Source organism: Rhododendron vialii, chromosome 1a (assembly GCF_030253575.1).
Source record: "Rhododendron vialii isolate Sample 1 chromosome 1a, ASM3025357v1".
In the NCBI taxonomy this organism is placed as follows: domain Eukaryota; kingdom Viridiplantae; phylum Streptophyta; class Magnoliopsida; order Ericales; family Ericaceae; genus Rhododendron; species Rhododendron vialii.
In genome coordinates, this window is record NC_080557.1 from 38,105,952 (window position 1) to 38,124,259 (window position 18,308).

General features: G+C 36.0%; 3 protein-coding genes across 5 annotated transcripts; 2 read left to right on the top strand and 1 right to left on the bottom strand.

Moving 5' to 3' along the window:
- Positions 1–4,065: 4,065 nt before the first annotated feature.
- Positions 4,066–8,210, top strand: LOC131304638 (protein MAIN-LIKE 1-like). Its single transcript, XM_058332002.1, has 7 exons — positions 4,066–4,222; positions 6,429–6,499; positions 6,584–6,635; positions 6,722–6,853; positions 7,022–7,633; positions 7,776–7,919; positions 7,998–8,210. Exons 4-7 carry the CDS (start codon positions 6,797–6,799, stop codon positions 8,208–8,210), a joined length of 1,026 nt encoding a protein of 341 aa, XP_058187985.1. The 5' UTR covers positions 4,066–4,222; positions 6,429–6,499; positions 6,584–6,635; positions 6,722–6,796.
- Positions 8,211–8,233: 23 nt separating this feature from the next.
- On the top strand, positions 8,234–11,107 carry LOC131304253 (uncharacterized). 2 transcript variants are annotated; one of them, XR_009192362.1, is made up of 10 exons: positions 8,234–8,833; positions 8,950–9,006; positions 9,111–9,208; positions 9,305–9,407; positions 9,499–9,593; positions 9,820–9,925; positions 10,025–10,161; positions 10,270–10,452; positions 10,531–10,634; positions 10,744–11,107. XR_009192362.1 is itself a non-coding variant. In XM_058331463.1 (8 exons), the coding sequence occupies exons 1-8, from the start codon at positions 8,234–8,236 to the stop codon at positions 10,841–10,843; spliced, it is 1,296 nt and encodes a 431-aa protein (XP_058187446.1). In that variant the 3' UTR covers positions 10,844–11,107. The 2 variants fall into 2 exon arrangements, 1 of the variants encoding a protein (XP_058187446.1); XM_058331463.1 differs by lacking the exons at positions 10,270–10,452; positions 10,531–10,634.
- A 1,564-nt stretch (positions 11,108–12,671) lies between these two features.
- On the bottom strand, positions 12,672–18,257 carry LOC131304520 (protein FAR1-RELATED SEQUENCE 5-like). Of its 2 annotated transcripts, none has more exons than XM_058331807.1 (3): positions 15,816–17,552; positions 13,114–15,556; positions 12,672–12,895 (listed from the first exon to the last, which is right to left on the bottom strand). In XM_058331807.1, exons 1-2 carry the CDS (start codon positions 15,943–15,945, stop codon positions 14,637–14,639), a joined length of 1,050 nt encoding a protein of 349 aa, XP_058187790.1. In that variant the 5' UTR covers positions 15,946–17,552; the 3' UTR covers positions 12,672–12,895; positions 13,114–14,636. The 2 variants fall into 2 exon arrangements, with proteins under 2 accessions (XP_058187790.1, XP_058187868.1); XM_058331885.1 differs by lacking the exon at positions 15,816–17,552 and adding an exon at positions 17,988–18,257 and having other exon boundaries at positions 12,674–12,895.
- Between the last annotated feature and the right edge of the window lie 51 nt (positions 18,258–18,308).

The window sequence follows — 18,308 nt, forward strand, 5'->3', positions numbered from 1 at the left end:
ACACCTAAAACTGTCATTTTCTTAACACAATGTGTCGTATCAAAAGAAAATATATTTAAATACCATAAATTATAAAATAAACCACAATTGTTATAATAATACCATAAATTAACGTTTTTTTACCACACTGTGTCGTATCAAAGAAAATTAATTAAAATATTCCGTAATAACACATGTCTAAAATATTACAAAATCAGTAATATAACCAAATTTCTTATGACAACACCATAAATTGACGTTTTCATACCCTAAACGTGTCGTATAAAAAAAATTCAATCGGTATATTCAGTTAACGATAGTTATAATTAGCAAAATACCATTCCAAAAATTGAGTAATATAACCAAATTTGTTATGACAACACCATAAATTGACGTTTTCATATCCAGAACGTGTCGTATAAAAAAAATTCAATCGGAATGTTCGGTTAACGATAGTTATAATCAGCAAAATACCATTCCACAAACTGAGTAATATAACCAAATTTGTTATGACCGCACCATAAATTGATATTTTCATACCCTTAACGTGTCGTATAAAAAAAAATTCAATCGGTATGTTCAGTTAACGATAGTTATAATTAGCAAAATACCATTTCAAAAATTGAGTAATATAATCAAATTTGTTATGACAACACCATAAATTGATGTTTTCATACCCAGAACGTGTCGTATCAAAAAAATTTAATCGAAATGTTCGGTTAATGATAGTTATAATCAGCAAAATACCATTCCACAAATTGAGTAATATAACCAAATTTGTTATGACAACACCATAAATTGATGTTTTCATACCCTTAACGTGTCGTATAAAAAAATTCAATCGGTATGTTCAGTTAACGATAGTTATAATTAGCAAAATACCATTCCAAAAATTGAGTAATATAACCAAATTTGTTATGACAACACCATAAATTGACGTTTTCATACCCTTAACGTGTCGTATAAAAAAAATTCAATCGGTATATTCAGTTAACGATAGTTATAATTAGCAAAATACCATTTCAAAAATTGAGTAATATAACCAAATTTGTTATGACCACACCATAAATTGATGTTTTCATACCCTTAACGTGTCGTATAAAAAAAATTCAATCGGTATGTTCAGTTAACGATAGTTATAATTAGCAAAATACCATTTCAAAAATTGAGTAATATAACCAAATTTGTTATGACAACACCATAAATTGATGTTTTCATACCCAGAACGTGTCGTATAAAAAAAATTTAATCGAAATGTTCGGTTAATGATAGTTATAATTAGCAAAATACCATTCCACAAATTGAGTAATATAACCAAATTTGTTATGACGACACCATAAATTGATGTTTTCATACCCTTAACGTGTCGTATAAAAAAATTCAATCGGTATGTTCAGTTAACGATAGTTATAATTAGCAAAATACCATTCCAAAAATTGAGTAATATAACCAAATTTGTTATGACAACACCATAAATTGACGTTTTCATACCCTTAACGTGTCATATAAAAAAAATTCAATCGGTATATTCAGTTAACGATAATTATAATTAGCAAAATACCATTTCAAAAATTGAGTAATATAACCAAATTTGTTATGACAACACCATAAATTGACGTTTTCATACCCAGAATGTGTTGTGTAAAAAAAATTCAATCGGAATATTCGGTTAACGATAGTTATAATCAGCAAAATACCATTCCATCAATTGAGTAATATAACCAAATTTGTTATGATAACACCATAAATTAACGTTTTCATTCCCACAACGTGTCGTATAAAAAAAATTCAATCAGAATGTTCGATTAATGATAGTTATAATTAGCAAAATATCATTCCACAAATTGAGTAATATAACCAAATTTTTTATGACAACACCATAAATTGACGTTTTCATACCCACAACGTATCGTATAAAAAAATTCAATTGAAATGTTCAGTTTAACGATAGTTATATTCAACAAAATACCATACCATAAATTCAGTAATATAACCAAATTTGTTATGACAACAACAATAGTTGGCGTTTTCATACCCACAATATGTTGTATAAAAAAAATTCAATCGGAAAGTTCAGTAAACGATAGTTATAATCAGCAAAATACCATACCACTAATTATTTTCAATTCCCGCCACATTATTTTTTCAAAATTTAAAATTTTCACCATATTATCTTAATTTTTGATTCCCTCCACACTATTTTTTCAAATTCTTATTTGTCCCTATACAATACCTCAATAATTTAAACTAAAAATAAAGTTCTCGCTCAAAATTTTCATCCAAGAAATTCACCAAAAAGTAAATACTATACCCAAATTTTCGAATACAACTACAATTTCCTCTCAAAATATTAGTCTAAATTAAGTTCTTTCTCTAAAAAATTTAATTCAAAAAATCAAAATTGCTTCAAATTTTTGTGAAAAAATGAGAGGTCACTAAAACAAATAATTATTCAAATGTCTCAAGATACGGATATTCAGGGCGGTGTACTTAACAATTGGCACCATATATTTGACAGGCAGATCGGTGACAGACCTTCACCGTATGCATACAAATCCAAATTTAATGGTGATCCTTGGAACTAAGTTATGGAAGTACAATCTAAATAATTTTGTAAATTTATTGTCATTGTACTTTCTTTTTAAAAAAATTATTATAGTCAACATACTGATTTACACCAATGACATAGGCCATAATATGATTTACAAGTGCAGGCCTAGCATTAGGACAAAGGCATTTGAGGCCACTGCCTTCTCCAATTTTCAGCCAGAAATAGGGTCTCTACGTTCAAGAAAGTATTATATAATTAATAGCCTTCGAAATTTCAATTGTGTACCACAGTGATAAGGTGTTGGAGTTTGGACATTTATCTAAAAGATCAGGGGTTCAAGTCTTGCACCCTTCATTCATTTTTATTTAAAAAGAATGTTGTTTTTTAAGGTTGAATTACATAATTAGTCCTTGTAGTTTCATACTTTGACAAATCTAGTCGTTTAATTTCAATACAACAATAAAATCTAATAATGCACCACCTGAGCCTCACGTAAGGTTTTTTTTTTAATTTATCGAAATTGTCTATCTTTTACATAATATCAATTACGTCATTCGTACCAAGAATGAAGTTGATGGCTTATAGGTAGACACTTAATTGGATGGAAAATCTCATTCTATTATTAATTTTGCGTGCCGATGATGGAGCTTCCTAAACCAGATCGAGGCAAAAATTTACGTAGGTGACTTAATCAACAAACATAAAAAATTCAACGGAATTGATCGTCATTATTGTGTCACGGTCACATAGCTACCTTACATTCAACTACAATGGAGGACTAGATTTCATATCAAATATAAATTGCATGTGCAATTTAAATGTTGTTAGTGAGTGTATTTTTAGAATGATCGATCAGTACTGTTAAGATGTTAAGTTATATGATATTTAGCATTGTCGCCAAAATTAGAGATTATCGGATATCTACAACTACGTAATCGACAGACTTTTAATGTATCTAGATGCATATTAATATCTAATAATACAACAATTGAGCCCTGTGTAAGCCATTTTTTTCGATCGGACCCGTCTCTCTTTTACAGAATATGAATTAGATTAAATGTACCAAGAATAAAGTTCATCGCTTATCGTTAGACCATTAATCGGATGGAAATATTCTTTTTTTATCGAATTAGTGAGCCGATGAAGAGGCTTTCTAAATCCGATCATAGCAAAAAAAATTCGTGGATGATTTAATCAACAAAGATAACGCAATCAACAGTTTCGATCGTCATTATTGAGTCTCATTTAATGCATCCCTAAGTTATTGAGAACATCAGGTGTGCTCTCTCTCGCAGTCTCTCAGTATGTATCTTGTTTTTTTCCTGATCTTTTTATGTATCTGGCAACAAGGTATAATAAAATAGGGCAGCATCTCTAGGAGAATATGCCGATCTAAGGGCTCCTATTGCCAACTTATACTTGAGTCGTTGAATTAAACAATTTTTTTCTTCTCATAATTGGAGTAAACCTAGCCCCCTCTCTCCACGTTCATACTATAATTTTGAAAAACACCAACAGTCTGATGTTCTACGTCCTCTCTCTCTCTCTCACTCTCTCTCTCTCGAATGTCCTCTCTCTCTCACTCTCTCTTGATAATCTGATAATTGGGTGAAACCTAATATTGCAGAGGTCTGCAACGGCACCATTGGCACCATCATAAACCACCGCAAACAACTATCGTTGCCACAATCGGTAAGAAGCTGTGTATCAATTCATCTTGGAAATTTTGAGTGTCTATCTGTTGGGGTTTTTTACTGCCATTGTGCAAATATTCTTGTTAGGGCTATTAACGGTGCATGACGTAATCATAACAAAATTTAGTGTCATTCTAGCCAATGAAATCGTTGCTCATAGAAAATGTAATGCTTGTTCTATGTTTGGTTCTATTATTACATTGAATGTGTTTGTAAGAATGCCTCATACAATTGGAATTGAATTATATAGCCCTCTTAGTTTAGTGGGGAAAACAAAGAACTCAGGAAGTGAACATGGTTGGTGGGAAAAACTACCATAATCGATATTCATTCTCTGAATAAAAAAATATAGAATCGACTGTAAGTAAAAAATTGTACCTAATATTAAAACTACTGCTTATTAAAGTAAGCAAAATGTAAGCCATTGCTATGTCTACTACCTTTTGCCATTGTCGATCTAAAGAATTTTTTTTGGTAACTCGAGATTGGAGGTTTTTTTTCTGAAGTAACAAATCATCCACACATCGCGTGGGCCAAAATTTCTAATAAACACGATGTAAAGATAACGCATGATGATGTCATGAACTAAAACATAAGTAGGGGATGGGTTTGAGATGGCAGATTACTTCGTAGTTCTTTGTGCATAGGTTTGATACTATGAAAAAATCCTGATTTGGGAAGACCAAAAAGTGAGCCAACCTCAAAAAGTTATCCTCACCAAAATGTACTCTCTCTTAATATATTAGAATAGATTTTTTAATCGACACCTTGAGAATATAGTGTTATCTATTCTAATATATAAAGGGAGAGCACTCTTTGGTGTCTCCTTTTTTTGTCATGCTTTTTCATTTCCAAAAATACCCTCTTAAGCAAAAAAAACACACAAAACAAAACAGTTAATTGTGAGGATATTTTGGACATTTAAGAAAAAAAAACCCACCCTAAACAATTTTACCCTTCCCTGAACTGCCTACCCACGTTCCCCTCAAAATGGTCAGATTACAAATACAACCGTCACTATTAACTCTGTCATCGTCCTCTGTCTCGGTTCCACAATCAAAAGAAGAAAACACACAGTGCTAAACAATGGATTCTTCCTCTTTTGCTTACAAGAAGACAAAAGAACACATTGCTTTCACACGGTTGGCTACTGCTAGGTAGTCCCCTTTCTCATTTTTTTCCTTTTTTCATTTGTACATTTCATTGCTTTTATGTTGGTAGGGAAAAAAAAAAAACCCAGTAACTTGATTTTAACAAAACAATCGTAATTCAGTGATGATGAGTAGGTTTGTCAAAACTTTGAATAACTAGGATGAGTAGGTTTGCCACAGAAGGATTTAATTAACAGATTAAAATTGGCAAAACAAAAGAAAAAAAATCTAACTAGGGTGTGGTTTTTTATTTTTTACTACTTCTATTTTATCTATTCTAATATATAATCGAATAGTACCATTTTGGTGTCTCCTTCTCCCTTTTTTTAAATCCAAAAAAAATGCCGAAAACAATTGCCACCCCATTACATGTCCTCTTACTCCACCAACTCCACACCTTTCTCTGTTCTTCTCCCCAATTTCTGCCAGAAAATTTCCTTTCACGTGGCTTCCATACCTGCAACTTATGTGAATTCGTCTTCTACTCAGGTACCATAATGGCCTTTCCTTTTTTAATTTTTGTTGGTTTCCATATTTACACTATATCAGTTTACAATTACCTCACCAATGGACTCATCTGTCACTTTTATCTCACCTGTCAGTACTTTCTTCCTTTTTCATTACCTAATTCAACCTTCTTTTTCCCTAATTGTTTGAACAATTATGCTACACATAAAATGGTACAGGGGAAAGGCAGTGGTGAGGTCAGGTCAAATTTTGTATTGGCTTCTGTTTTTAGTTTTATTTTTGTAGAGAATTACAGATTCCCGAATTCAATTTTTGTTCACAAACCAAAAAAAAAGCATTGAAAGTTGAAACACCTATATTTTTACGAAGGCATGAATTCCCAACTTACAAAAAAAAAAGCATTCATTTTCAAAATCCGACTTGCACACGCATCGCGTGTGCCCGGCCCCTAGTAACTCATAAACTAGATAACCAACTAAGAAACAAGGAACTCTACTACATTTTTATGCATTTTTAAAATTGTGACAAGTTCCATCTTTAATTCTTGAGCTGTCATTTGTGAGCTTTACAGTTTTTTTTTTGCAGACCTCAATGGTTGCTACAAATCAGCACCTTCAACTGAAACGACACCATACCAACGCCTTTTTATTTTATAGGTACCTCTTACGAACTTCCTTCCTTCAATTTTTTTTTCCCACATTTGCCACATGTTCTCATTATTGAATTGATAATGTTTGTAGTCATGAACAGTTGAAGCACAATAAAGAAGGAAACCATCGACTAAACAAGGGGGTAAGCGTTTAAACAAGAATTCTTAACTTGTGTCCTATAAGTGATGCTTGTCTCTTAGTATTGTTATTTTAATCTAATATTTTTAGGTCATGAAGAATATTGGGGATAGGTGGAAGTTGCTTCCACAGGATGAGAAACAGAAGTTCTTGGATATGGAATAGATGAGCTCAGCGCAATATTTTTTAGACAAGGCTGAACTACCAAAAAAAGCTCGACAGGTAACCGACTTGATACGTAGTTATCATGGTTCATAACTAACACCAACTTCTCTCATGCACCAGGAGAGGTTAATTGGGCTAATTCCAGTCAAGTATTTTTTATTTTTCTTTTCTACTTAATTGGCCTACCAAAAAAGCCTCAATAATTTTTTTCTTTTTCTTTTCTAGAGGAGAATCCAAACAAGAATTTCTTTGGGATCAATTGTGCTAATAGTCAATAAATTGAACGAACAACAACGACAGGTGGTGACCGAAATTGGATTGGGAGGTTTGTTGGGGATAGGATGCACACGACTAAATCTTGAGTTGTGTGAATTCCTTGTTCTTAACTTCAATCCCAAATCTTGTTCTTTGGATGTACATGATCATCAATTTAACCTCACATTGAAAGACGTTAGTGATATATTGGGAGTACGATCCAACGGCTGTGACATTGACGATCGGGGATCTCTTGAAGGAACGGAGAGTTTGCATGAAAGTGTTGGAGTGGTCAATGGGGTAATTCCTTTGGATGGATTAAGAAAATATCTCGAAGACGAAAAGACCGTTGATGCTGAGGATGAGTTCAAGCGAAAATTCACTTTATATGCATTAGGTGCACTTTTATGCCCAACCACGAAGGTATCCCTGAATGTTTCTTCCCTTCATTTTGTGAAGGATGTTGAAGTCATGAAAAATTACAATTGGGGGAACTTAACATTGCACTCCCTAGTCAGTGGCATCAAAATTTACCAAGACGAAAAAAGGGTTAATATCAGTGGATGTTTGTTTCTCCTATTGGTATGTACCTCAATTATATTCTTACAATTGCTTGGTTCATGTGTTACCTACATAATATATAGATGTACTTCCATCAAATGAAAAAGCACCCACAAATTATGTAACGCGTTAACTTTTTTATTTTTGTTTTTTTGTCATGCAGGTTTTTTACTTGGATAATGTTTGTCCAACTTTCGAGAGCACGTATGCTACTACGCGATCGATTCCTCGCCTGTATGATTGGGGTGATTCACAACTCAAAAAGACCTTTCAACTATTTCGGAGGTTGGGGGGATTTCATAATGAGGTAATACATTTCGATCACATGCACACATACTCATTTTGATTCATTTCATACGTGAACCGGGTATGTTTGTATGATTAGGTGAAGGTTACTTTCAGTAAGCCGAATCAAATGAATGATCATCATGTCGATGTGGTAAAAACTGAAATTTATGATGACATGCGCCACGATATTGGTGAGCTAAAGCATACAATGATCTCGATGAAAGAGAAAATCATGACTTGGGAACAAAAGGCCAATGCACCTGGGGATGGGTGGAGACACGTCAACAAATTGGTGAGCTTAAGGATGTAGTGTATAACTTACATCAGGTGATCATGAAGCACATGGTACGTCCAGATCAATTGGCTGCTGCAAATGGGCTTGATTGTTTCAATTCAGTGGCGGAAAAAATGAATGATGATGAGGGGGTGAAGGCAGCAAATAAAATAGGTGCGACTGCAAAAACAAAGATTGTCCACAATCTCATGTCAGAAAAAAATAAGGCGGAAGAAAGTGACGGCCCATCAATAGAGTTTTTGGGCGTGAAGGAGCGGGCCCTAAAAAAGGGTAGAAAAGGTCAAGTAATAAAAGAAAAAGAGGCCACGGAATCACCTCCTGCTGAACATAGTTTGCCAATCTTAGGAAGTCAAAGAGGAAGAGGCCGAGGAGGAGCAGGAGGTCATCGTGGAAGAGGTCGGGGGCAAACTAAATCTAGCCTTATGCATGCTACTACTCAATCAGTCGACATGGGGGATACGTCATCATGCAACGATGACTATGCTGCTCCAATTACACGATCAGAAGAGGAGAGAAGGCCTGCTCCATGCGTTCGTTCACCTTATTTTGCTGATGGCGTCAAAAAAGTCCAAAAGGTGAACCAAGTCCAGACCACCAGCATGCTTACTGATGATGATGAGGATGTCGCAGTTGCAAATGTAAACCAAGTCCAAAACTAATAACATTATTTGTCCAAGGTCTTCTTATAATTGAACTAATTCCAAGTCATTTAACAATCGTTGTGTTGGTAACCTTTTGGCAGATGGGTAAGCAGATAGGTAAATTTCTAGATAATCTTGTTGGACCATCGAATGCACAAATTATTCCACAGGTAATTAGTGTTTATTGATGTTGTTACTAAGGACTGATTTGCTTTAATTTGAAAAGATCTACCGTATAAATGTAACTTTTGTTCTTTTATGTTCCATAAAAAAGAAGTCACCGTTGATCGAAAAAACAAGTCCATCTACATTTCTAACTTCAGAGGAAGAAGTGATGGTCAAGTTCATATTCGATGAGAATTGCATACAAGGGTACTGAAGCATTGCGCATATTAAATTTTTAAATAATTTATGAGTTAGTTCTACTTTTAACCTTGTACTATTCTTATATGATGTTACTTTTTCCAGGGAATCTGTCATTGCAATGGGGCTTCATTTTACGGATTCGGTTGAAATTGGTACTTGTCAGTATATGTGTTGTCTAAAACCCTATGCCTGGATATGTACTACCGTAAGTATTGTCTTCGCCTCTCATAGATTAACCATTTCATTAGCTGCTCCAATTTTACATTGTGCGGTAACTTTTGGAACAATCAATATAGGTCATAAACCTGGTAGTTATTCAACTGACAAATAAACAAAGGACGAAGTACCCGGATGGGAGGCATAGGATTTGGTACATGTCGGAATATGCCTCGATGCGTACTCTTTTGTTCCTCGGTAATCTTTAATATGTTATATAAGCCTATCTATTGGACTCGTGCATAGCACGGAGTAAAAAAAAGAGGTCTATATTATGTCATTCAAATTTTGCAATTTTAAGCGTCTATATTATGTCATTCAAATTTTGCTGTGTTAAGCTTCTTTCCATATGTCCATATTATGTCCGTATTATTGTTTATTGTATTCACTATGTACATGTAGCAAATGATCATTAAGAATGAGGAATACGAGGGAAACAATGAACGTGTAGCAGACTTATTCTTCAAAAATAAAGGATACACCGGACCAATTGATGCTTGTGAAGAGGTAATATTGCTACGTATTTGTATGCTAACATTAAAATAAGTATGACCAAAATGGTTGGATGACCACTGTCACGAAAATATTGTTTTGATGCATGTGTAGATTTATATACCGTTCAACCACAATAAAGATCACTGGTTGTGCTTGAAGATTGATATGGTGCAACAGGCAGCCTATCTATTCGACTCGAAGCCGTCTCGAAGGTTTGGCGAAGACAGGAAAAAATGGGTGAACTACTGGTATACAATATTTCTTTGCTTTACTCTTTCACTTATTAAGAAAACTTTTCCTCTAGAGCATGAAGTAAAAATTATGCATAGATATTACAAGTAGATTCCCTTGGACAGCTTGAAAACATGCACGAGGTATTGAAGCATGCGTACGGGTCGGATTATGTCCAAGATTTGAGCCTATTTAAGGTGGACTGGCTCTCGGAACTACCCTTGCAAATTGATGAAGATAATTATGACTGTGGGTTGTTTGTTATAAAGTACATGCAGAGGGCACCGTTGTTGCCTGGTTTCCAAAAGGTAACTATTGATTATTAATATCTCTTAAACAGAATATAAGTCGATATGATTGTATACACTAATTTATTTTGTACAAAGTTCGATCCAATTGAAAGGCGCAGGTTGCTGGTAGACTTGTTGAAAGATGTGAATAATAGACGTTATTTGGAGTTTAGAATTCAGTTTGACACGTATAACATGAGGTAGGTGCACACAGAATATTACATTACAAGTTTACAACCCATATTTTGAGTAATTTTGCCTTATTTATTTTTTATGCCAACGTTATGGAATCTATTTTCCTCTATGCAGGGATAGTAGAATGCAGGCTATACTTCAGGGTGACAAGGCTAGTATGACTGGCAGTGCGGCTAAAAAGTGTGTTCCTTTACGCAAGAAGGTTAAAAAGTAGGGGTTGAGAGTGCTCTTCGTCAAGCGATTTTCATTTTAGTTTTCAATCTGCTAGGGAGTTCTAATGTTTCACTTTTCTTGAGCTACATGGTTACGACTTTGTAGATACGTGGCATGTACGTTTTCCCTCTTTCTTAACTATTTTGTAGGGGTGAGTCAACCATTGTTAAGTGTGGGTGGCCTTTGATTTGGACCTTTATTAGTTGTATTTGGTTATCTATGTTTGTACTGAATTTCGGGTTTAGGAGGTAGGCAGCGAACTTAATGCTACTGGTTCAATTTCCATCAAAGTGTTGGCTAAAATTATGGTGTCAATCTTAACCCATATTTTTCTAACCCGCCTAATCCGCCCACTTATAACCCAACCCAACTCGCCCATATTATATAATGGGTTTATATGGTTGAACCCATATCAACCCATATTTATATGGATTTAGATGGGTTTGAAATGGGTCCAATATGGGCTGAACTTAATAAACCCAAATGTCTCGCTACTCTTTCTTTTTTGTCTCGATACTCTTTCCTTTCTCCATCACTGTGACTACCAGTAAACTGCTGTGGAACACAGAATTTTATAAAGGTTTGAAGAAGAGGGGAAAAGAAGGAAAATGAGCTGAGCTATATTTAAAATTGGGAAAGAAAATACTCCAGTAAAGAATTTCCTTTCTATATCATTGTCACGTTTTTTTTTGTTTACATTTCCAGCTACTTGTATACAATGTTTTCAATCACTGTCTCTTTTTCTTTTTACGTTTTTGATTCTCTTGTCGAGACAAACTAATAGGGATAAAAAATTTATCGCAAAATGAACAAATACAAAAAAATTTGAATAGAAAAAAATAAAAAGTCACATGACTTTTTAATCCAAACCTTAGCGGTGGCTTCGGCAAACGCAACAAAGACCGAAAATGTACAATCGGTATCTAGCTCTCTATTTTCTTGTTAAAAAAAAAGCTCTCTTTGGGTCATGGATTTTATGATAATTTATTGTACTAGTATCGCCAGTATTTGGGAGAAAGATGATGAATGAAGACAACATGTTTGGGTGTCGGTTAGACATACAGTTTTGCAGAACACTTTTTTGTCAGAAATTAATTTCAAGGAGAATCACCCATTTCACAAAATGCCTTGCAAGTGCTATGTATCCGTCCTCAGAAAAACTCATCAATGTCTGTATCACTAATCACCAGAAACTGGTAAAATTGGTCATACGTAGCAATTCGATTCATCTGCACGATAAAAATAACAATTGGTTGTCTGTAGAAGCTCGTCAGGCTTTTACAGGAAGCTGTATCCATAACTCTTTATTCTATTAATACATGAATACCAACTATCATGGGGACCTATAAAGGAGAAGAGAAGCAAAACCCAAGCCAAAATTCTTCGTAAAAGTCACTCCAACCAAAACCAGGCATAAATTCTTCTACTCCTGTATACTTCTATAAAACCATATGTAAAAAAGAAACTGCAAATTCACATGAACAACCGATATAAACTAGTTCAACCTGTTAATGGGAGATACAGCAGTCCACACCAATAGAAGATGAAATAAGACACCAACCCAAGACACAGACACCAATCCAAGACACCCGCCGAAGACAACACCCCAAGACATCGACACCAACCCGAGAAAATACCAGACACTAATGCAAACGGAGAAAATTTTGACAGGGTTTCATTGCTTTATGGCCTAGCCCGACGCCATGCGTCTCAAAATGGCAACAACAACAACAACAACAAACATCAAAAACAATAGTATGTATGAGCCCACGCCGGGCGTTTCGAACTCCGTATGCAAAGTATGCTTAGAGAATGTATGTCAGCCATTTGAACTCCACTAAATAGTCAAACAAAAATCCAGTTCACCAATTATGACACGCAGTATCAAAAACTTAACAAGCATTGATAAGCTAGTCTACATGCCCAAACTCAATGAAGCAGTTAAAAAAGCTAAAATAACTCATAAGACACCATAACAGCAAGATAATGCCACCTATAAGACACTAGAACTTGACTGGATGGGTCCATTTGTTGCAGCTCCTTCTTCATCTTCCTGCGAGAATACAAATGATAAAATTACCCATAGGATGAACATCATTGTACTACTTTTTAAGAAAAATTCCAAAAAAATTTAACCTGTAAAAATGCGATCAAAGGTGTTCTCTCTTTACAATAGTACTGGTGCTTACTTGGGAAAACACAAACATCATGTAGAAAAAAATAGTGCAACTAAAATCCCAAAATTTTAAACTACACCAGAGGTAGACATACCTTACTAGCTTCATTAATTCTGAATGATCCATTTTGGCACACTTGAGCATCACGACTTGCAGTTGCTCTATTGATGTCATGTCCTGACTCCAAAGGAGTTAGATCTGTACGCTCATGGTTTGTGTAAAGTTGCCTTTTCACACGATGGGTCATAGCAGGACCTGTTGACTTCCTTTTACATCCTGTTTGTGTAAAAGGGGAAGGAGGAGGAGTTGGATAGCCGTCCTCCGAAGGACAGTGTGTCGCCGATGGTTGGTAGTCATTCTTATCGATAGAGATACTATTCACTCCTCGGCTAGCTAAAGGAAATTTTGGACATGTTCTCTTTGTGTGGCCTGGAACCTTGCACCTTCCGCATTTCCTTGGCCTTTTGGGTTTGCCCATAGAAGAGTTCCCCCCCGGATTACCTTTGGTTTTGACTATATTAGGATCCCCAATACCAAATAGCTTGGTCTTCCTATTTCCTTCAACACTGTTGGGGTTATCCTTTGTCATTTCCTGGCGTTTCTTCAACCGCCACAGAAATTGGACGGCTATTTCCCTAGCCTCTTTGAAATCCAAGTCAGCGTGCGAGGCATAATACGACACCTCGTTGAAAAGTGAGCTTAATATACCATAACGTGCTGTCTGAGATAGTGTGGTATCAATTTTGCTATGACTATGTACCTGATGGTTAGGCCTATGTTGTCTCGCCCACCTCTGGAAGATTCAATTCTAAGGAATACACAATAGATGGTTTAATTTCATAACACAAATCATGTGGCAGCAGGGTATGCCAAACGATTCGAATTTCAAGCAAGAACACATCCTTCGATTATCCGCTGAATGATAGTCAACTGTCCATGTTTTCTCAGGTGACCCGTATTTAGATAAGTAATACTTGTGATGGTCTATCCCCTCGATCACAACTATTTTCTCCACAATGTACTTGCCTGCTCGGGCAAGTTCCTCACGAAATAACAAGAAAATATTTCGAGTGAACATGTCAGCTCCATGTTTCTCTAAACGCTTCAGTGGTGTAGTCAAAACCGAAAAACTGTTCTCTGTTCGGACCTCTGACTTTGCCTCTCTATTTCGAATACGCCCAAGAGCCCTATCATAATGTACCATAAATTCAAAAAGCCTTAGTCTCTGTTTTAAGAACTGGTTGAAATAGGCATTCATGCCTTCTACCCGCTGCGTACTCGATGCCCCAGCAAACATATAGCCACGAAGATATGCCTGAGCCCATAAAGAACGTTTGCTATAAGTCTCCCACACCCAAGGTTTTTGCTCAATATTGTACCGTTTCACCACCTGATCCCAAACGTTTTCGAACTCATCTATTTCACAATCCATTTGCATACACCGCTTGAAATCTTCTTGAAACTCAGGTTTGTGGATATTTGTCGCGGCATTTCGCGACAGATGCCACGAACAAAGACGATGCCTACAATCCGGAATGACTTTTTGAATTGCCTGACGCATTGCCCTATCACCATCTGTCGCTACGGATACAGGTCATTTGTTATCCATGGCCTCCATTAAGGTTTCCAGCACCATGTGTATGTTGCAAATGTCTCATCAACCAACAAGGCACAACCAAAAATAGTCGTAAGAAAATGGTTACTCACGCCAGCTAAAATGACAAACGGTTTCTTATATGCATTAGTTCGATAGGTTGTGTCGAATATCAGTACATCACCGAAAGCAGCATAGTCCATCCGAGACTTCGAGTCTGCCCAAAACAATTTACCTAGCCGGTTGTCCTCATCCACGGTATACTTGAAGAAAAATAATGGGTCGGCATTCGCTCTCGCAGATAAGTAACCCAAAGCACCCTCTGCATCCCCGTCTTTGAGTTCTACTCTGCGCTCAACTTCAATTTTGTTCTGCAGATCTTTCAGAGTGAAGCCCACATCCCCGTACCCCCCTGATTCATTGACCTTCATATCCATGATCTGACCTGTCTTCACACCGACATTGTGCATAGCTTTTGTTTGAGCTTTAACCGCATCACTCACACACCTATGTGGGAGGAGGAAAGGCACGCAACGTTTCTCTATAAATGGATGGTTGTGTTCATTGTCAAAGTGAGTCACCACATATTTTTCAACTCCTTTATCATATCGAATGCTGAAAGTAGCTCGACATCCAACTCTAGTTTCATCCCGGGGGGGTCTTTTCCGATCCTTACGGTCCAAATGTTTTTTTGCTCTTCGACCTTGCTTTGAACATACCCATTTCCTCTTACGAGGCACATTAGTCTCGTCAACTTTTAACCTATCTTTCCGTATGCTAAACCTCATTTCCTTAGCGTATGCATTATAGAAGGCATGTGCATCATCCTCTGAATCAAATTTCTGCTCGAGAATGTCATTCTTACTATAACTGCTAGAATTAAATTTATCATTGTGGACATTTGCATGACCACCCTGACCACCATCGAACTGATCCATAATATCTACAAACCAAGAAAAGTAAAGGGCTATAGTTAAAACAATTAAATAAAAACACATAAAATGGATAACTATACCCAAGTGATGATTGGGTTTAACCATGAGCAATCACAAGAAGCTTTGAGAACTAACGGATTTATGATATTTACCAAATGCTTAAAAACAGTTCATCAAGCCTCTAAATTGACAACGCGAGTATTTTTAAAAATTGAAATCATCCACTAAAAGTGTAAAAAGTGATAGCCAAATGTATTGGATGCATACCTCTCTCTTTCCTCTCTTGACTAATTGACCTAATCCAATTGGTCTCAAATTGAAGTTCCGAGAGAGTTGGAGAAAATGAATTGAATGAAACTGAAACATAACAAAAGGAAAACATAAAAAACAATGACATGATTACAAAAAGAATAGAATTCAAACTGAAACTTTTTTTTTCCCTTTACCTGGGTTTGTATCCCCTCGGATTAAATTTTGGTCCACAACGAGCATGGAAGTTTGATGCCTCCAATCAAAAAAGTAGCTCTACTCAATAACTAAAATGCACAGTTCTATTGTCTCCAATTATCATCAACCCCTATTGTCTCCAATTATCATCAACCCCTATTGTCTCCAAATATCATTAACCCCTAAACTCCAACCCCCACTCTCCAATTACCCATAAACTACTTACCCCTACCATCTGCACATAACATTGGAGATACTAGGGTTTGCCCGTGCCTAAAGACATGGCTCAATGCATTTTGAACATAACTAAAATGAATTACGAGACTATTGACCAAATCAGCCAACGAAGCTATTTATACGGGAATACTTTTTCTTAAATTAGGGTCAAATAGATTTCTTCTAGTGTATGCCTGTGCCCGAAGGCACAGATCGAATAATCAACACATGCAAATGATCAACACTGTATCCGTGAACAAAGTACGTATCAACCTGTTCATGTAACATTGAGGGGTCGCATAGTTTCATGTAACACTGACACTTCTAGAGATCGACGTATCCGTGTCAGACACTTCGGAGACACGTGACACAATAGGCAAAACTTAAACAACATCTGTTGGTTGAATAAGCTACAGAAATATAAGAAGCAAAACTTAAAGTTCTTTATTTGAACAAAAAAAAAATCACAACAGCAAAGAAATTATATCACAACAGGAATGAAATCCTTGTTCGTTGTGATCACTGTATATGAAGTTCGTTGTGATTGCTCATCACACCATCACAGATTACAAATAAGGTGTTGACATTATGGTCCTGCTCATCATGGATTACAATTCCGATATTTTTGTCTCGGAGAAGTTGAAACTGCATGTTCAAAGTCAGTTGAGGAATGCAAAAAAAAAAAAAAAAAAACTTTGTCCAAACATAAAAATAGAAGTTCTAAAATGTAAGGGTCATACCCTTGCATTCTCGTTTCTCATGGATAGATTACCAAATTTTACAAAGAATTCCTTTAGTGCTCTTAATGTTAGAGTTAGAATGTATATATATGCCCTATGGATAGTAGAATTAAGTACACCAAGGTTAAAGTCAGAATCCAATTAACTTGTCAAGCCATTTCCTGGTTCATGGTTCTAAGGACAAAGATGAGTTCTAGAATTGTTTCAAAAGGGGGAAAAAGCCATTAAACTATTGTTTCAAAACAGAGAACAAAGATGGGCTTAATTAGGTTACTAGGTGAAGTTCCTAGCATTGAAATCCCAAAGTTTAATAATCATATTTTTGATACTCAACATGAAAAAGCCAACGTTAGTTTGTAATGCACTCCGCGTCTCCGTCATAGGTGCTGATTGTTTGCTTCCGTATTTAACTTGAAAAATACTTAAAAAATATTTAGCTTCAGTATTTATTTATGTGTGTTGATTGTTCGAGCCCGTGCCATGCGATAGTACATCAATAAGCATGATGCAAGCATAGTTTTTTTCCCTCAAGTTTTCTTCGCTTGTCAATTTGGTGGGGAAAGCTCGAAAAGTAAAGGATACTTTAACCCATTGAGGGCAAATATACTAAAGGTATCCAAGCCTAATCTTGCAAGATCATTTCGGCTATTCTGATTTTAGCATCTAGAAACAATCAATTAGTTCAATTTTCTCACAAACTAAAATGATATGTAGTATGTAGAGCTAATGTCCATCATATATTGGAGTCATATAGTTGAGAGAAGCATTTTATCGAACACGTGGTTCGCAGTGAAACTACGAAATCAAAATTTTCATTCAACTATGAATACCATTGATGTGATGAAGGCATAAAAAAACTACACAATCAAAAGGTTGAATCAATTCCTTATCTATGGAAAAAGCTCTAGTTTTTCCCTAAAGAAAAAACTAATTTCTTAACCCATAAAAGGATTCAATTAAAACGAACAAGATGGAAAGAGCCTGCGGTTGCTCCCCTATCGTTACCAGGCCCGAAGAGAAAGGGAGAGAGACTTACTGTCACGCTAGCGAGGACGTCGGAGTGAGTGGCCGCCCGATTGTGGTCGTCAAACCAGAACGAGCAGTGGGAGGGACAGAGACGATAGTCCTGCGAAATCACGACAGATTGAGATGTGGGAGGATGGCGGAGGAAATCGTCGGAGTGAGGTCTTCGAAGGGTAGTCAGTGGAAGGGAGAGAGCGCTAGTACCCAGAGAGGAGATATGGAGAGCGAGAGAGAGTCAGGAGGGAGAGCGGGAGAGAGAGCCAGAGAGGAGATATGGAGAGTGAGAGAGAGTCAGGAGGGAGAGCCACCGTTAACCTGTTAAGCCATTTTTTTA